The sequence below is a fragment of the Dictyostelium purpureum genome (assembly GCF_000190715.1).
Source record: "Dictyostelium purpureum unplaced genomic scaffold DICPUscaffold_15, whole genome shotgun sequence".
Lineage (NCBI taxonomy): Eukaryota > Evosea > Eumycetozoa > Dictyosteliales > Dictyosteliaceae > Dictyostelium > Dictyostelium purpureum.
The window spans coordinates 17,984-36,579 of NW_003519352.1; the positions used below are offsets into that span (position 1 = coordinate 17,984).

The following is an 18,596-nucleotide window of genomic DNA, read 5'->3' on the forward strand; positions in this document are numbered from 1 at the left end:
ATTTTTATTTTCTTTTTATGTATATTTTTATTTAGTTTAATTGATCAATTGCATTTTTATCAGGTATCCAAAAAGCTAAAGAAGAGTCTGAAGATGCCGCCATCATTGATCTAGGGTTCCACTGTACACAACCAACTGTATTTGAATGACCATTCCAAACTGCAACTTCCTCGCCTGTTAAAGTTTTCCAAACATGGACTGAACCATCCTCGCTTCCAGATAAAACATATTGTGCATCAGGTGAAAAAGATGCTTCAAGTACCGAACCATTATTATTTACAAAACTAGTATATCTTTGTTTCTAAAATAAAAAAGTAATTTAAAATTATTAATGATCTCTTCTACTATGATTATTATTCATATTATTATTACTTACAACTTCACCAGTAAAAGAATCTATTAAAAATATAACATTATTTCTTGTTGATAAAAGTATATATTTCCCATCACTAGTAAATTTCATTGTTGTCCACTCAACAGGCATTGGGTGATCAATTGAAAATGAAGAAAATGGACCTTTATCATAATTTCTGAGATCATAAAGTTTAATTGTATTTACAGATACTGCAGTTGCAAAAATAAGACCTTGTGGATCAAATGATACTGATGGTCTACCGCTTCTTCTTAATAATCCTTGACATATATTAGTTCTTAAATCCCACATCCTAATTGTATCATCTAACGAACCTGAAATAAATTGATCGTTTATTGGTGACATTGAAATTGATACTACCCTATAATAATAATATTATTAAATTAATAAAGTTCTTTTTTTTCTTTTTTCCTTTTCTTTTTCTTTTTACATACTTATTTCTATGACCTTTAAAATACTTTAAATATCTATTATCGTGTAATGATAAATATCTTAAAGATTCATCCCATGAGTTTTTTGATGCACATATAATTGATGTATTGCTATGTGTAAACTTTATTAGATCAACACCATATTTTTTGCTATATAAAGTTTTATTTAATCTATAGGATTAAAAAAAAAAGATGTTATTATTAAATTTGTAAATATTGTTATTTCTCGTATCATATTTAGTTTACATACTCTCCTGAGTCTATATTATATAAATGAATTGATTCATCGTCGGATGCTGTTATAAGTAATGAACCATCTTTATTAAAATCCATTGAATTTATGGGCATCTAAATTAATTGTTACATTTTTATATTGTATACATTAATTAATGGTTTTTTATAAATATATTTTGTGATATTGTGATAGTGTGAACATATGTTGGATCTTACATTATTACTATTATCATCTCTAAATAGTTTCCCTATACCCATATTTTGAACTATATTATCTGTTAATCTTAAACTTCCTTTCATTTTTTCTTGGTTATATTCGTTTATATTTAATACTTCTTTGTATCTTTGTTTTTGATTATTTATTAAAATTACAGATAAATATATACAAGGACAAAATAATAATAATTTTAATTTTATAAAAAAAAATTTTGAAAATTAAAAAAAATAAAAAAATGAAAAAAATGAAAAAAAAAAAAAATATTTTTTTTTGGTATATAGATAAAAAAAAAAAAAGAATTTATTTATTTTTAGGTTAAAAAAAGAAATTATTATTGTTATTATACTATTTATATTAAATAAAAATATCCAATTTAAAAATATTTTTATAAGAGAAAAGAAACATGTCCAACAAATCAAATTTTGAACTTGAAATCAAAGAGGAATGATGATGAAATTTAAATTTTATATGGGTGTGGGGTGAGTTTGGAAAAAAGATAATTACAAGAAAGAAAATATGAAATATGGTTATTACTGTTTACTTTTTAGATAAACTAGTTGAGGCTTTTTTTACAGTTGAGGATGTGGTACTTGGCATTGATTTTTTGGTTGGTTGGGGTACAACAGAGGATGATTTTGCTACAGTGGTTTTATTTGATGCAGCAGTAGTGGTAGTGGTTTTGGTAGCAGCTGGTTTTTTATTGACAGATTTGGAAATGGCTGATGATCTTAAGGCGTCGGCTTTGGTTGTACCAATGATGGGTGAGCTATATAAAGATGATGAAGTTGAAAATGGGGATGAAACCAATGGTGGTGATCCACCATCCATTCTTGGTGATGAAATGGGTGATGTATATTTAATACCAGTTGGTGCTACAACTGTTGATGATTCAAGTTTACTCTTCTTTTCTTTGATATCTGCCAATTTCTTTTTCTTTTCTTCGATTGATTCTGAAGTTGATGGAGCAGATGCTAATGTAGTTTTTTGAACTTTTAAATCTTCAATTTGATTCTTTACAGATGGTAAAGGTCTTTTCTTATTACTAACTGGAAGAAGAGCAATTTTTTCTGGGAGTGGAGTTTGGCTTCTTGATCTTGTGATCATTGGTGCAATATTTGTGCTAATCAAAGGAGTTGGTTTTGATGTAGCAGCAGTCGATTTTGATTTCAAAGCAGCAACTTTTGAACTTAATCTATTACTTTCAATATCAACAGATTTGCTACTCATTGATTTGGTTGTTTTGGATGCGAGTGATAACAATGTTGATGATGCTCTAGATTTCATAATTGGTGATGAAATATTTGGAGATAAAACTCTTGGTGAAATAACTTTAGAGATTGGTGAGGTAACTTTTGAAATTGTTTTAGAAACTGTTTTTCCAAAAGCGGAGTTGATAGTATCATTTGATCTACTTGATAATGTACTGGCTCTGGCCGAAACAGTTGATGTAAGTGGTTTAGATCTTGATGTATTACCAGCACTTGATAATTTGGGCTTTTCAGTTTTACTTGGTTTAATTGAATCTTTATTTGGCTTTTTCTTTTTATCCCTATCCTCTTCATCTTCACCATCGTCACCAGTCATTAATATTGAACTATTGGTTGAGCTTGATTGGTCTTCATAAACAATATCCGAATCATTGTTTGAATTTAATTTTTCTTCAATTTCCTTATCTTCTTGCTCCTCCTCTTCATCATCAAATTCTTCTTCTTCAAGGTCTTCTTCTTCCTCTTCTTCTTCAAGTTCCTCTTCCTCCTCAGACTCTTCCTGGCCAAAATCTTCACTTTCTTCAAGACTTTTTAATAATTTCTCTGCCTCCAATCTCTCTTTTTCGATTCGTTCCTGTTCTAATTTTTCTTTCTCAATGCGTTCTTCCTCTAATCTTTCTAAACGCTCTTGTTCTACTCTTGCCCTTTCTAAACGCTCTTGTTCTTTTTTTAAAAACAATTGGTTTTTAAAAGATGATCTTTGAATAAACATTCTAACGATAGATTGAATTTTGATGATGGCATTTAATCTTTCAATACGATCTTTCTCTAATTTCTCTTGCTCTCTCTTCTCTCTTAAAATCTTTTGGTATTTTCTCTTTTGAATACACATTCTAAATAATGACTGAATTTTAATAGCAGATGATCTTATTTGTTTAAATTTTTTTCTTTGAATAAAAGTTCTAATAGATGAGGATACAATAAGTGATGATTGATTCTTCATATGCTCTTCTTTAATTCTCTCTAGGTCTGCACAATCACTAATTAAAACTGTATTTCTTCTTGCTGATTTGGTCATTTTAGAAAGAACTCTTTCTCTACTTGAAATATTTTTACCACTAAAGAAAACATTACTATTATTATTATTGTTATCACTTAATTGTTTGTTTTGTTTTGTTGGTGTTGTATTGCTTAATTGGTTTAACAAATTATTATTGACCTTTAATGGTGTTAATGGTTTTTGATTATTATTATTATTAGATGAAGTTAAAAATGAATTCATATATTTTTTCTTTGATTTTGGTGTCATTGAAAGAACATCCATATTCTCCTTATTTGATGTGGTTGTGGTTGTATTTGTAGTTGGAGTGGCTTGATAGATTTCAAAAAAATCATTATTATTTCTAGAGTTTATTATTTTAACTTGATCTGGGTTCTTTGAAAATTTTACAGATTTGGATGGTGTTAAAGCTTCCATTGTTAATTTTGATAATTATTAAAAAGGAACTTGTTTAAATTTTAGTAAAAAAATTAATATATTTTTAATTTTAAAAATGAATTTGATTATTTCTTTAAAATAAATAATTACCTTTTTTTTTTTAAATATTAAAGTTTCTTTCTTTTTTTTTTTTTTTTTGTTTTTTTAAATATTAAAAAATATATTCGAAAATAATTTATTAGAGAAAAAAATAATTGTATGAAATTTGTAAACAAAAATTTAATATAAATAATGGTAATGAAAATTAAAAAATTGAACAAATAAAATAAAAATTTAATATAAAAAATAATAAAAAAAAAAAAAAAAAAAAAAAATTTTTTAAAATTTGAATTTTAAGCGCATTAAAAAAAAAATATAACAGTTTTCACTTAAAAAATTTAAATTTAACTGTATTTGACAATAACACATTAACTTTACAATTCCTTTAACTATATCTAGAAAACAATATAACAATTAAGAAAAATTAAATTAAAAATAAAAAAAATAAAAAAAGAATACTTAATTTTTTATGGAAAAATGGATAACAACAATAGAAATAATTGAAAAATAGAATAAAAAATATGAAAAAGAATAAATAACCATTTTGTATATTTATTATAATTATGTATATAAATATATATTTTATATAAATCAATTTTGATATTTATAAATATTTTTTTTTATTTTTTTTTATTTTTTTTTTTTTTTTAGTTTTATTTTTATTTTTTTTAATTTTTTTTAATTTTTTTAATTTTTTTTTTTTTTTTTCTTTTTAAAATTTATTTTCATCAACAAAACGATAATGAACAATCAATCACTTCAAAGAGTTGCTATGATCTCAGAACACTTAAATCCAAGTTCATCTGGTAGGTTTATTCAAATATATTCATAATCACATTTAAATATAAAATATTTTATATTTTGGAAATTGTGCTTATTTTTTGTGTATCGTTTTTTTTTTCAAACAATGTTTTTAAAATAAAAACAATTTATAAATTGTTTTTAAAACCAATTTATTGCAAACCACAACAACATCAACAAAATCTAAAAGAGGAAAAATCTATTAATAAAAATTAAAAAAATAATTTAATTAAATAACGAACAAAAATACAATATTGTGGGGGTGGGTTCATAAATGTGGTTTTTTTTTTTTTTAATTAATTTTTGTTACAATTCTAAACAATAACCAAATAAAAAAAAAGAAATATTGTTATTGTTAGAGTGTGTTTTTGCAATATATTTTAGGTTTTTTTTTTTTAATTTTTTTTTTTTTTTTAATTTTTTATTGCACACAACAAAAGGTTTAATTAAATTAATAAAGATACATGCTTTTAATATTAATTTAATTATTTTCTTTTGTGTTTCAACATTTTTTTTTTTTTTGTTTTTTTTTTCTTTTGTAATTTTATTTTCAATACTAACTTATTTGTTTTTTTTATTCTTTAGAATTAAATATGAATAATACAGCTGCTTCAGTTAAAACCCCAAAAGAAGAATTAAAAGACTTCATTGATATCTTCCCAATTCTCTCCAATGAAATTATCAGAGAGCTTCCAGGTATGGACATGCCACCACAAACTGTTAAATGGGTCGAAAAATTATTAGAAACCAATGTTATGGGCGGTAAAATGAATCGTATGTATTTAAATATTATATAATAAACAAAAAAAAAAAATATACTAATACTTATTATTATTCATTTATCTTTAGGTGGTCTTACTGTTTTACATTCATTACAATTATTAGTTGAGGGTCGTCAATTAACCCGTAGTGAAATTTTCCAAGCCAATGTTTTAGGTTGGTGTGTAGAATGGTTACAAAGTTTCTTCTTAGTTGCTGATGATTTAATGGATTCATCAATCACCAGAAGAGGCCAACCATGTTGGTATCGTCAACCAAATCCAATCTCAAACAATGGTACTCCAATTGGTACTATTGCTGTCAATGATTCATTCATCTTAGAATCATGTATTTACATTTTAATCAAGAAATACTTTAGAAATGAACAATATTATGCTGATATTTTAGATCTTTTCCACGAAACCAGTTATCAAACTGAATTAGGTCAATTATTAGATTTAACCACCCAACCAAATAGAGGCGATTTTTCATTATTTACTTTAAATACGTAAGTATTTAAATTTAGATAGTTGCTTACAATCATGTATAAACAAAATAATAATTATTTTTTTATTTTTTTTATTTATTTAGCTATCGTCGTATTGTTAAATATAAAACTGCCTATTATTCATTCTATTTACCAGTTGCTTTAGCCATGTTAATGTGCGGTATTAACTCAACTCCAGCTTTTGAAACTGCCAAAGATATTTTATTACCAATGGGTGAATACTTCCAAATTCAAGATGATTATTTAGATTGTTATGGTTCACCAGCCGTTATCGGTAAAATTGGTAGAGATATCGAAGAAAATAAATGTTCATGGATGATCTGTCAAGCTATTCTCAATGCTACTCCATCCCAAATTGAAACCTTAAAGAAACACTATGGTGTTGATAATCCAGAAGATGTACAAATCGTTAAAAAACTCTTTGGTGAAATCGATCTTAAAAAGATTTTCAAAACTTATGAAGAAGAAAGTTATGGTTTATTAGTTAACAAAATTAAACAAGTTCGTATTATGCCACAAGAAGTTTTCCTTAAATTATTATCTAAAATCTACAAGAGAGATTTATAAACTAAAAGCAACCTATTCCATTAATCAATAATTTTAATTAAATTTTAAAAATAAATAATTTTTTTTTAAATATAATCATCCACCCCCCCAATCTATTCTTTATTTATTATTTCAAATTTCATAATGCAGTATTAGAAAAAAATATAAATACACCTTTTTTTTTTTAATTGTTTTTTTTTATTTATTTTTTTTTAATTGTTTTTTTTAATTGTTTTTTTGATATAGTTTAATCTCTAATTTCTTCGTCTTCAATTCCTCTAATATATAAAACATTATTACATCTAATTAAAACTTCGCCTAATTGACCCATAACTGCACCATCTATCCATTCTTCAGTTGCTAACATCTAATTATAAAATGTAAAATAAAAAAAAGATATTAGTATATAAATATATGGTAATGCTTTTTAAATCTATAATTTATAAATACTTGTAAATTCATATAACTATCAACTGATGATAAAATACCACGATATTCCATTCCACCCCACTTTAAACGAACTGCTATTTTTTTACCTTTTAATCCATATAAAAAAGGTTTTGGTGATAATGCTTCGATTTTATTCTATATTTTAAAAATGATAAAGAGAGTAAGTAAATTATATTTAATAACAATAGCAATAATAGTAGAAATAATAAAATAAAAAGAAATCTAATAAGTTATTTATAGATATCATCTTACCATTTTTAATAACTTTAAATTTGTTTATATATAGGTTAAGGTGATTTTTTTAATTTTTGTTTATTTTTATATTTACAAAATAAATATTATTAATAAAAGCTATATACAACCAAATAATAGAATTATTTAAATATTTCAAAAATTATTAAAAAAAAATGAAAGATGAAAATTAAAAAAAATTTAAAAAAATATAAAAAAAAAATTAGTTTTTTTTTTTAATTTTTTTTAATTTTTTTTAATTGATGAATTTTATAAAATTATTGAGAATGATCAAACAAAAGGATTAGTATAAAGAAAAAAAAAAAGCAAATAAATCAATAGGTTATTAGAAGAAAGCTAATGGTATCAAATATAGAGTTTTATAAATTGTAACAAATAGTTATTATTTTATTTATTTTTATTTTAAAATTGTACTACTGTGTATCTTCTATTGTGAATCTTTCCAAATCTGGTGAGTTTGTTATCCAATTTTTAAATTTTATTTCTTTTAATTTTTCATATGCCTTAAAGTAATTTTCAGATTTGTGTTTACAATCATAGTAGTTACTGTTTCTGTAAAATTAAAAAAATAAAAAAGATTAATTAATAACTGTGGAATATATAACAATAGTATAATTAAATATAATCAGGATACCTACATTAGTTTATCCAGTTCTGGTGATGGGTTTTTTAATTTGAGTTGTTTAATAGTTTCATTAAATAGTTTAAATATATTGTATTTACAAATTGAGGCTCTTTGGGAAACTGCATCGAAATTCTTTTGGTTTGTGCCCATCTTTTTACCATTTACTGCTATTGTAACTTCGTGTTGATTTGGGTAACTATAATTTATTGATAACCCTGATGATACGGCATTTGAGTTATTATTTTTTCTTTTTTTATTACTTTTTTCTTCATTATTATTTTCTTCATTTTTATTTTCTAATTGTTTTGTTTCTAATAATACTTTTGAAAATGGGAATTTTAAATCTGTTGAAAAAATTTGAAAATCTAAATTAAATGTGAAGGGTTCTTCAAAGACTTTGTTTTTATGGTCATCATCATTATTAATATTAATTGTTTTTAATTCATCTTCGATTCTACCAATAATTCCTCTATATACACTGGTTTTATTAAATAGGTCACCAATTGTTAAGCTTGATAAATAAATTGGTGAGTGGTTTTGGGTAAAGTGTAATAATAGTGAACCTTGAATACCTAAAATATTCCATCTCGCGATTTTGTCACTGCATGACATCGATACTGTGGGATCACCTCTACCTGGTTTAACTCTTAATACCCCAACTTGGTGATACCCTAGGCCTGCTTCTTTTTTATCCTCTGGTTCACCTGTTACTGGTTTTGCACCTGTTCTTTGAATATCTTCAATAATTTCAATTTTAATTTTTTTCAATTGTCTTTTTTCTTCCTCCTCTTCTTCTTCTTCCTCTTCTTCTTTTTTATCATCACAGTCTTCAGTCTTTTCACTGTTTGATGCTAATTTATCTGTTTCTAAACTTTTTGGGAAAATTGAACAGTCACCACCTAAATTGTATGATATAAATTATTAGTTTTGATTTATAGTCCCTATTATTATTATTATTATTATTATTTTGATAATGAATAATTACATGGTGTCTGATTAACATAAAAATGTAGTGAATGATTTTTTTTTAATTTAATTTCAGGTAACATGTTTTCTTTTAGTTCAATATCATATATAATACTACTTTCATTTGATTTTATAAATTTGATAATTTCGTTATATGTAAATCTAAATGATGTAAAATATTTTATTAGTGACTTTATTCTTTATTATGATTATGTTAATTTAATAAACAAACCTTTGAAATGCTCTTTTACAAATAATTTCTGCATGAGAGTCATTTAAAACATCACCTTTGTTTGATAGTGATGATTTACCTAGACATCTATTTCCAGTTCCTAACGATATGACTTGTTTAATTTCATAGCTGTTATTTGATGGATTGTCAATTACCAATACAATTGTTGCTAGTACTGTCCATTCGTTATTTTCAATATTGGGCTTACCTTTTTTAGCTAATTTCTTTTCAAAAAATTGGTGACTAAAATTTGTAATCTTTTCAGAAAATGATTTATCATTTCTCCATGCCATTATTTTTAAGAAATATAAAAAAATAAATCAAAAAAAAAAAAAAAAATTTTTTTAATTTTTTTAATTTTTTTTAAACTATATTGCCCACACAAAGGTTATATTATTAATTAATATAATTATTTATGGATATGAAATGATTTTTAAAAATAATTAAACATTTAAATTTGATATAACATTTATTTTGAAATTTTATAGAAAATTTAATCAAAAATTATGGACAAAAAATGAAAATTTAATCAAAAATAATTTCGATTAAATAGAGAATTGATGTACCCTTATATCCAGTTACCTTTTCACTAGTGTATGATCTATTTGAAGTAAGCATAACTTGTTGAGTGGAAACTGTTATTGCCTTTGTTTCATTTACACCATAGGATGGATTATGATCATAGTTTTCATGATAAACAAAGAATGGATTTCTTTTTTCAGTTTCAGTACCTTCTTTAAAAACAAAGTTTTCAACTACAGCTCCAGCAACTAATGTCCAATTAGCTTCATTAAAAATTCTATGATGGAATTTGATTTTGAATGTTCTTGATTTTGCACTGGGGAATTTAATTACATATATTGATGGTAAATAGATGTTTTGTGCTGAAAGGACCTATATGTAATAATAATTAATAAAGAATCAATTTCGTATATTATAAATTAAAATATAATTACCTGGTAACCACCTGCCAAACTATGTGTAAATGTATTCCAACCTAATGAAGGGGGTAGTCCAAATAAATGTGATCCTTTGGAATCATCAACTTCAATAATATTTGGAGGAGTTGAAGTGTAGTCAAAAGCTCTGACTGGAAAATAGGTGAAGTCAGCACTTCTGAATACTGTAGCAGCATCAAAATAGGGTGGACGATAGTATCCATATACTGGTGAAAGATTTTCACCATGAACATGACGTGAAAGTTTCCATCCAGCATTAAGTATGGTTTTATAAAAGTCAATTGTATAAGAATGGATTCTTGATCTAGCATCATTAACATCAAAATCACTGAAACCCCATTCTTTACCATAAAGCACACAATCTCTTTGAATACATAGGTATTGAGAAGCGGTTAAAATATATAACCCAATGGTATTTATCTAATTTTAAAATAAAAAATATTAATAGTTTTTAAAAATTTAAAATATAAAAACAATTACTAAACATACCAATTCACTTTCTTCCTCAAAATAAATCAAACCATCAGTAATTTTATCACGATATAGAATTAGCTGGACTTGGAGAGATGATGAGAGGGTTTCATTTGGCATTGATTTGATTTCATTTGATATTAAGGAATCATTTACATTTTTATTACCATTTCTTTTGAAATACTCTTCAGCCAAAATATAATAATCATCACCAGTTTTTTGAATTTGTTGGAATCTAATAATGCATTGTCTTTTTCTTTCATCACTTAGTTTTTTATCAATGAGCTTTTCAACTGCTTCCATGATTTGTTTGAAACTAAATTATCATAAAAACTATTAATAAATTATCTCTTTTAAAAATTTAATTGATTGTACTTACAACACCTCTTGGCTGTTGAATAAACCAAGTTTTTCAAAAAGAAGGTTTAGAGCACCAAAGATAATTGGTGCAACACCATATGGGTCGGCTGATAATGCAATACCCAAAATTTTCCATAAATCATGAAATGGAAATTCACCATAAAGTTCTTTGGCACTCTTTTCAGCTTGTATCTCTTGAAAAGCTATTTTTGCATTATTCATTTGTTCATTATCAAAGGTAGTAAAGGAACTATCTATTTTTTTCAACTCTTGTAATTTTTCCTCTAAAAAAAGTTTAAGTTTTTCATCATAGTTTTCATAAACTTTTTTTGATTTATCTCTACCTAAAAAATATTTTAAAAAATTGTTATTTAATATTTCCCTGACATAATAAATAAAACAATTATTTACTTACAATCTTGTAGACGTGTAATTTGTTGATTAGAAAGAGACATTGTATATAAATGATAATACTATTGACAAAATTTTCCAGATTTATATAAAAAAAAAAAAAAAAAAAAAATTATAAAAAAAATAAAATAAAAAAAAAATGGGGGATTTACAAATAAAAAGATTCATTGGAACATCCCATTAATTTTAAAAATTTCCTTTTTATACCAATTTACATTAAAATAAAAAAAAACCTACCTTTGTTTTTACAAATTTATATATAAATTAATTTAAAATAAAATAAATATTCTAGCATCATATTGGCATTAAACATTATTTTTTTTTTTGTGCAAAAAAAAAAACAAAAATAATTTTTTTTAATGTAACCACAGAGTGATCTTAACCCCTATCAGAAATATTTAAATTATTTGAAAAACAAACTGATTAATATTCATTTAAAAAATTAAATTTGTTAAAAAATAAATTAAAATAATTACACTAAACACCTGATTAGTTATTATAAATATATTTATAATAATTAAAAATGTAGAATTATTTTTTATTATAATTAATTTTAATTATCTATTTTTATCTTTTTTCCTTTTTTTATAGAGGTACCATATTCACAAACAAAATGATCATTTAATCATATTAAACATCTTTTTTATATTATATAGGTCTCTGTACCATCATATGAATAATATGAAAAAATTACAAATCAACAAAAAATTAACTGTTCAATTGGAATAAAAAAATTAATAAAATATGTAAACTTCAAAATGTGGTTAAAAAAAATTAAATAAAAATATAAAAAATTTTTTTATTTTTATTATTTTTTTTTAATTTGTTTACAAACCAAATTCATATTTATTATTTTTTATTTACAGTACCAAGTAATAAATGCACACTCATATATTTTCACCTAGGGATTTTGATGACATTAGAAATGTTTCGTTAAAATTTATTCCTAAATCCAAAATTAGTGAACTAATTGATCGTGGAAATTTACTTAGTTCAAGGGTTTTTTGAACTTGTCACCAACATTTCAAAGTAATTTAACATGAACCGGGTGTTTTCTCTTTTTAACCATTTATTATAGATCATTATATATAGTTTGGAATAATATATTTTTAAGAAATGAAATTCATAAACATATTTTAAAGTTTATTTCACATAGTCAAAAATAAAATACCTGTATCTAGATTCTCATTCTCTCTATTAAAACCTATATAATTATGTTAATTATTTATATTAAATTTAAAAAAATAAAAAAATTGTTTGGTTCCCATATTTTGTACAACGCATTTTTTAAATGTATTTTTAATAAATAAATTAAATAAATAAATATTATTATCTAATTTGTTTTTTGCTTTTTATTTTTTTGAATTTGGTTAATAAATAGTTTTTTTTTTTAAAATAAATTTACTTTGGGTATTGATGTAGTTTTACCACCATAGTTTGAAATAAATTCAAAAGATAATATATGACTTGTGGGCAATGGTGCTGGGAAATCATAATATAGTGTGGAAGATTGTCTGCACTTTGGTACTAAAATTTGAGTTAACTGTAAAAAAAAAGAATATAAAGTTAATAAAATAAACAAAAATTCAAAAAATAAAAAATTACTTACATGTTGTTCACAAGATAGTTCATTTTTTTGATTTGTGCTATAATAACTTATTGATATACCTTTAATTTGAGACTTAACACCATCTAAATCATTATGAGTTATTATTAAACTAAAACCTCTAATTGAATTTATATTTGATTGGTTTAAAGTGATATGAATTGTTTTGGGTGATTTAATTGTAATATTTGTTTTTAAGGGATTTCTTTTTTGTGCTATAAAAGATGAAGAATATAGAGTATTCTCGTATATATCTTTATCTTCAGAGGAAAGAGGCAAAGAAGAGAATGACCAAGTTGAAATTTCAGATAAAGAGTCAGAATAACCACCATGAACTGCTATTCTACCAATATGGATTTGGGGTTTAGTTGGCATTGATAATGAACCTAAACTTAAAAATGTTGGGATTGAAGGTAGAGTAAACTTTAATGAAATAATACGAGCATGAATTGGTTGGGGTAAGATAAATGATACACAAGAGTGAGGTTGTATTACTAGATTAGGATCACTAGAACTCCAGCCATTTGGATGTAATACCCATTCACCAATATCTTGATATTGATCCTCACTTGTAAAAGTTTTGCCAGCTTTAATATGAATTTGTGGGACGTCGTAGTTGTGATAACCTAAAGAGTCTACAATAATTGAAATTGAATAAACCAATGACTCGTATGAAAGAACAATATCTATATCAACGGTATTTATATCTTGAGGAGCTTTCCAAAACATATTCAATGGTAGTATAGTTGGGGCCAATAGTATAGATTCAATTGGTGGCGAACTAGAACAGGTTGGGACCGACTTTAAAATACCTCCTTTGGGGTACTCTGCCAATGGTGTGAGGGTTTCTGATAAAGACTCGTAGCTATTGGGTAGAGATGATAAATTATTTACATTTGTATTTACATTGTTATGATTGAAATGAAGGTCCAATAATACTTTTTGATAAAACGATAATTTGAATTTAGATTTTGATAAATAAAAACTTCTATCTGCATTCTGAATTTTTTGGAATAGTGTTTCTTGCTTTACAATCAAAATTGAACAACTATTACAAATTGCAATTGGTTTTGGACTTTCAAATTCAAAGATCTTCATTTGATTAGGGGAAACACAAGCAGGGCAAAATCTTTTATAACAATATGAGCATTGTTGATGTCTAATTTTATCCAAGAACGCTAGTGGCTTGCCACATTGTGGACGTTGGCAAATGGAAGATTTGTATTTACTATTCTTTCTCACTGTAACCTCTAATTTTTCATCTCTTTCAAATATAAATCTTTCTGGATTTAGTAAATTGCTAGATATTGATAGTGATTTTAATAAAGAGTCTCTTTCTTGTGGTGATATATTCAATTGAATTCTTTTACATTCTAATTCCAATGCCTCTAAAAATGATATTGTTTTTCCTTCATTATTTAAATTTAAAATTCTTTTAACCAAAAATGTATATTGTGAAATAGGTGAGTTTGAGTCATTTAAATTGAGCTGAATAGTTTCAATATTTTTTTGGTCTTGATTTTGTGATTGCTCTTTTTTATCGTCACCATAATCATTATAAAGAACAATTTCATCTTTATCTGATAGTTTTTTTAAAGATAAAATTTCTGGTGAGGTTATGATTGGTGAGTCCAATAGTTTCTTATTTCTATTTACTTCCTGGTCTGTATATTCATCTTGTTGAGGTTGTTGATCGTTTATTAAAATGGTTTCTTTTTCTTTTGTTGGAGATGATAAGTTAATTGAGGAGTTTGGTGAAGTAGTTGGAGAAGATTGACCCGATTTATATTTTTTCATAACCGATAAAATATCATTAAAACTATTATTTTTACTATTATTTTTACTATTGCTTCTACTATTGCCTCTGCTACCAGTACCATTGCCACTACTATTATTACTATTATTTAATAATACCAATAAATTATCAATTTGATAGTTTATGAATGTATTGGTAATAAGAGTATTTTTTTGTTGTTGTTTTTTTCTTTCCATTGATTGATAGATATCGTTGTTTATTAACTGGGTATAGTTTGAGCTATTGTTTTTATCGATAGAATTTCTATAGGTTGGATTAATATTGAGACTAAATGAATTATTATTACTGAAATAACTATTGGAATGATAACCAAATACTTCAACTTTCCCGATAGTTAATGGTTTGTGTTTACCACTAAATATAATTTTTACGATTCTGTTAAAATATCTATCTAATGTTATACCACCACTAAGGATATTATTATTTAAACGATTTGAATATGCATCCCATGGAGAATTTGATAAAATATAACATAACTTGGTTCCAGTTGTGCATCTTGGAATTTCGATATCTTGAAGTACAAAGTTTAAATCATTTAAATAATTACCGACTTGGATATCCATTAACTGTGGGAAACTATCTGAGCTTGTACCATGGGCCACAGTGATGCAAATTTCGGTAACTACGCTTGGCTGACTAAGATAAATTACCATTTCAACAGAATCTGTATCATTGGGAAAAATCCAACAAAAATCATCAATGTCTCGAATTAAAATGGAGGGATTTAAATAGCTTGATAATAAACTTGGTAATGTCTTGACACAACTCGATGGTGCACTTGATATCCAATAGGGCGACAAATCTTTCCCAATACTTGAGTTAAAAGGGAAATAACGTGAACTAAAACCAAAGCAATTACCCAAGAATAATAAATACTGGTAACTACGATTTTCATCTGTATGACTATTTTGATATTTTCTTTGGCTTGATAGTAAATGACTTGTTGATGCTACAGGAGTTGCTTGAATGAGCTCTCTCATTACTGGTGAGGGTGGTGATGGATTGTTATGATATAATATACTACAAATATCGGCACTTGCAACATAAAATTCGACCAATGCATTAAATATTTTTAAATTTTTAAAGCTACTTAGCATGAACTCTAACGAACTTGAACTGCCAAATGATATCATGTCATCAAATGATTGAATACCAAGCTCTGATCCCATCTTGGAAATGATTTGGAAAAAATTAAAAAATAATACAATATTGACACGTTCCAATGAATCTAAACAACTATATCTTATAATTTCTTTTTGTGGCTTATAGTTTAAAAATAATAACTTCTTTTCATTGTTATTTATATTGCTATTTAAATTTGAGCTTGATGATAATGATATTAATTGTGGGGTAGTTGGTAAATTTGATGTTGATGCTGTTGGTGTTTGATTATATGAATTTAATGGTGAAAATGAACTTTGTGGTGTAAAAGCTTGTGATGGAGTTGAGGTTGTAGAGTTATTTATTATTGAAAATGATGATGGAGATAGTGGTGTCACTGAACTATTAAACTCACCACTGTTGTTTGTTAATGATGGTGATGCTATTGTTAAATTATTAAATCCACTGACTTGATTTAACAATGGACTAATAATGTTTGGGTTATTATTATTTATACCACCACTATTTTTTAAAAATGGTGATGACATATTATTATTATTATTATTACTATTGCTGTTACTATCAAAAGGCTTTATTAAACCAGAGGAAAAACCTGAATTATCCAATGCTGATTTTGTTGAATCCCATAACATTTGAACAGTTTTTGTTAAGTGGCCATTATTATTTTTTAAACTATTAATCCAATCGAATGAATAAATTTGTAAATCTACATTTAAATAAGAGATAACATTTTCACAGCACTTTTGATATAATTGAGATAGAATAAGCTCTTGCTTATCACCTTCTTGTTTTAATAAATCTACCAATTGAATCGAGGGTATACCAGCTAGATTTGAGTCTTTATTATATTCATAGAATTTTTGATAACGATTTAATAGATTTTGATAGTAAATTTCTGATTTTTCGAATGGATTTGGATTATCTTTACCACGATCCTTTAAAAACAATTCAATTTCGTTGCCTTGATTCTTTGAAAATGCTCTCCACCATAATGGTACTGTACCTCTTCTCCATATATGTGATGTCCATTTTATAACTTTATCGCCACTCTTAAAAACTATATTTTCATTTTTTAAATTTGTTTCTTTTTTTGAATTATCATGATTTTCATGCTTCTCGTCTTCTTTATGTTTTTTTTCGTCACTATTATTACTGTTATCACTATTATTTACATCTTTTGAATCTTTACTATTTACACCTGTATTATTATTGTTTGCATTATTATTATTTTTTGATGAATCTGGTGATGATATTATTATCTGTTGGTCTTCATATTTCCACATAATTAATTCGTTTTCATATTCATTTGCTGGGCTTGCATTTTCGTTGATACCTGGTGAAAAAAAATGTGTACCTGGATTTAACTTAGATCTTTTCATAATATATCCAATAGATGCTAATAATGAAATTAAGTTAATAAATATAAATTAGAAAAAAAAAATATAAATATTATAATAACTTACCATTTAAAGTTGATAAGGGTTTAATTGAAACATAACCCTGTAGTAATACAACACATAAATGTGATAATGAGGCATTTTCAAATGGCTTTCTCATCCATTCATTCCAAGCAAATTCTGAGCAATATTGAAATGGTGTAGTATTATAATTTGATGGGAAATAATTTGTTAAATCATAATTTTCACAATAAAAATGGGTACCATCGAATGGGAATGTTTGTAAATCTTTTAAAATCTCTTTAACTGTTGGGTCATTTGATGTTATATTTGAAGAAGTTGCAGTTGTTGGTAAATCACTATTATTACTATTATTGTAATTTGCATTTGATGATGGTGGTGATGATGATGATGAAAAACTATTTAAAAATGAATTATTATTCAGCAATGCTCCACTTGTTGATGATGATACTGATGGATCTATATTAGTTTCTTCAACAAATGTTGTAGTCCATGCCTCATCATTTTGAATCTCATTTGATTGATAAGATGATAAATATGACAAATCGATTTTAATCCATGATGTTTCGATAATTGTATTAATGGGGTAGCAACCTAATAACTCGCCTTCGTTTCTAATCTATTGAAATAAAATTTTATAGCTATATTAATAACCATTTATGTATGTTTTTTTAAATAATAAATTTTTATACTTTTGTTGCTACTAATAAATGTGATGATTTTTCTGATATGATGTATCCCAAAATTGCTAAAACTCTAATATTTGATTTTAATGTATGTTTCTTTTTTAAGTATGATACTGCTTGTCTGTGTGACGGGAAAATATCGACTCCTGGTATACCTTCAAATAACAACATACCACATCTACCCTCAATTCTAACAATTTGTGTATCTTTTTTAGTTGATAATGATGATACTATAAACTAAATTATAAAAAAATATTAATATTATATACAAAGCCATGAAATATTTTATTAATTAAAAATAACAACATACCACATCTCCATGAGAAGTTTCAAAGATATCATGGTATGATAATCTTCCTTGTGTATTAGTTTGCTGTTGTTGTTGTTGCTGCTGTTGTTGTTGTTGGTGATGAGAGTGGTAATTATGTGAAGGTTGTGTTTGATGTAAAGAGTTACTTCCACCACTAATATTACTCATAGTCATTATTTTGTGGTGTGAATTTCTTTAATCCAAAATTGAATGTAAAATATTAAATTATAATTGATTACTATATTATGTAAACTAAAACATATGATAAAAAAAAAATTTATTAATAAAAAAAAAAGTG

At 25.2% G+C, this 18,596-nt stretch overlaps 6 protein-coding genes across 6 annotated transcripts; 1 reads left to right on the forward strand and 5 right to left on the reverse strand.

Moving 5' to 3' along the window:
- Positions 1 to 31: 31 nt before the first annotated feature.
- Positions 32 to 1,152, reverse strand: DICPUDRAFT_26651 (uncharacterized protein; the record flags this gene model as incomplete). The annotated part of the gene is made up of 4 exons (XM_003283852.1): positions 32 to 301; positions 377 to 734; positions 808 to 975; positions 1,055 to 1,152. The coding sequence occupies 4 exons, from the start codon at positions 1,150 to 1,152 to the stop codon at positions 32 to 34; spliced, it is 894 nt and encodes a 297-aa protein (XP_003283900.1).
- Positions 1,153 to 1,527: 375 nt separating this feature from the next.
- Positions 1,528 to 4,168, reverse strand: DICPUDRAFT_91198 (uncharacterized protein). Its single transcript, XM_003283853.1, has 2 exons — positions 4,052 to 4,168; positions 1,528 to 3,974 (listed from the first exon to the last, which is right to left on the reverse strand). The coding sequence occupies exon 2, from the start codon at positions 3,938 to 3,940 to the stop codon at positions 1,793 to 1,795; it is 2,148 nt and encodes a 715-aa protein (XP_003283901.1). The 5' UTR covers positions 3,941 to 3,974; positions 4,052 to 4,168; the 3' UTR covers positions 1,528 to 1,792.
- A 574-nt stretch (positions 4,169 to 4,742) lies between these two features.
- DICPUDRAFT_147615 (farnesyl diphosphate synthase) lies at positions 4,743 to 6,635 on the forward strand (the record flags this gene model as incomplete). The annotated part of the gene is made up of 4 exons (XM_003283831.1): positions 4,743 to 4,806; positions 5,387 to 5,575; positions 5,651 to 6,068; positions 6,152 to 6,635. The coding sequence occupies 4 exons, from the start codon at positions 4,743 to 4,745 to the stop codon at positions 6,633 to 6,635; spliced, it is 1,155 nt and encodes a 384-aa protein (XP_003283879.1).
- A 226-nt stretch (positions 6,636 to 6,861) lies between these two features.
- DICPUDRAFT_86021 (uncharacterized protein) lies at positions 6,862 to 7,319 on the reverse strand (the record flags this gene model as incomplete). Its single annotated transcript, XM_003283854.1, has 3 exons — positions 6,862 to 6,981; positions 7,065 to 7,199; positions 7,317 to 7,319. 3 exons carry the CDS (start codon positions 7,317 to 7,319, stop codon positions 6,862 to 6,864), a joined length of 258 nt encoding a protein of 85 aa, XP_003283902.1.
- Positions 7,320 to 9,281: 1,962 nt separating this feature from the next.
- DICPUDRAFT_93552 (uncharacterized protein) lies at positions 9,282 to 11,386 on the reverse strand (the record flags this gene model as incomplete). Its single annotated transcript, XM_003283855.1, has 5 exons — positions 9,282 to 10,033; positions 10,096 to 10,518; positions 10,588 to 10,885; positions 10,949 to 11,273; positions 11,345 to 11,386. The coding sequence occupies 5 exons, from the start codon at positions 11,382 to 11,384 to the stop codon at positions 9,665 to 9,667; spliced, it is 1,455 nt and encodes a 484-aa protein (XP_003283903.1). The 3' UTR covers positions 9,282 to 9,664.
- Positions 11,387 to 12,730: 1,344 nt separating this feature from the next.
- Positions 12,731 to 18,472, reverse strand: DICPUDRAFT_147619 (uncharacterized protein; the record flags this gene model as incomplete). The annotated part of the gene is made up of 5 exons (XM_003283856.1): positions 12,731 to 12,883; positions 12,950 to 17,280; positions 17,348 to 17,921; positions 17,995 to 18,225; positions 18,299 to 18,472. 5 exons carry the CDS (start codon positions 18,470 to 18,472, stop codon positions 12,731 to 12,733), a joined length of 5,463 nt encoding a protein of 1,820 aa, XP_003283904.1.
- Positions 18,473 to 18,596: the final 124 nt, after the last annotated feature.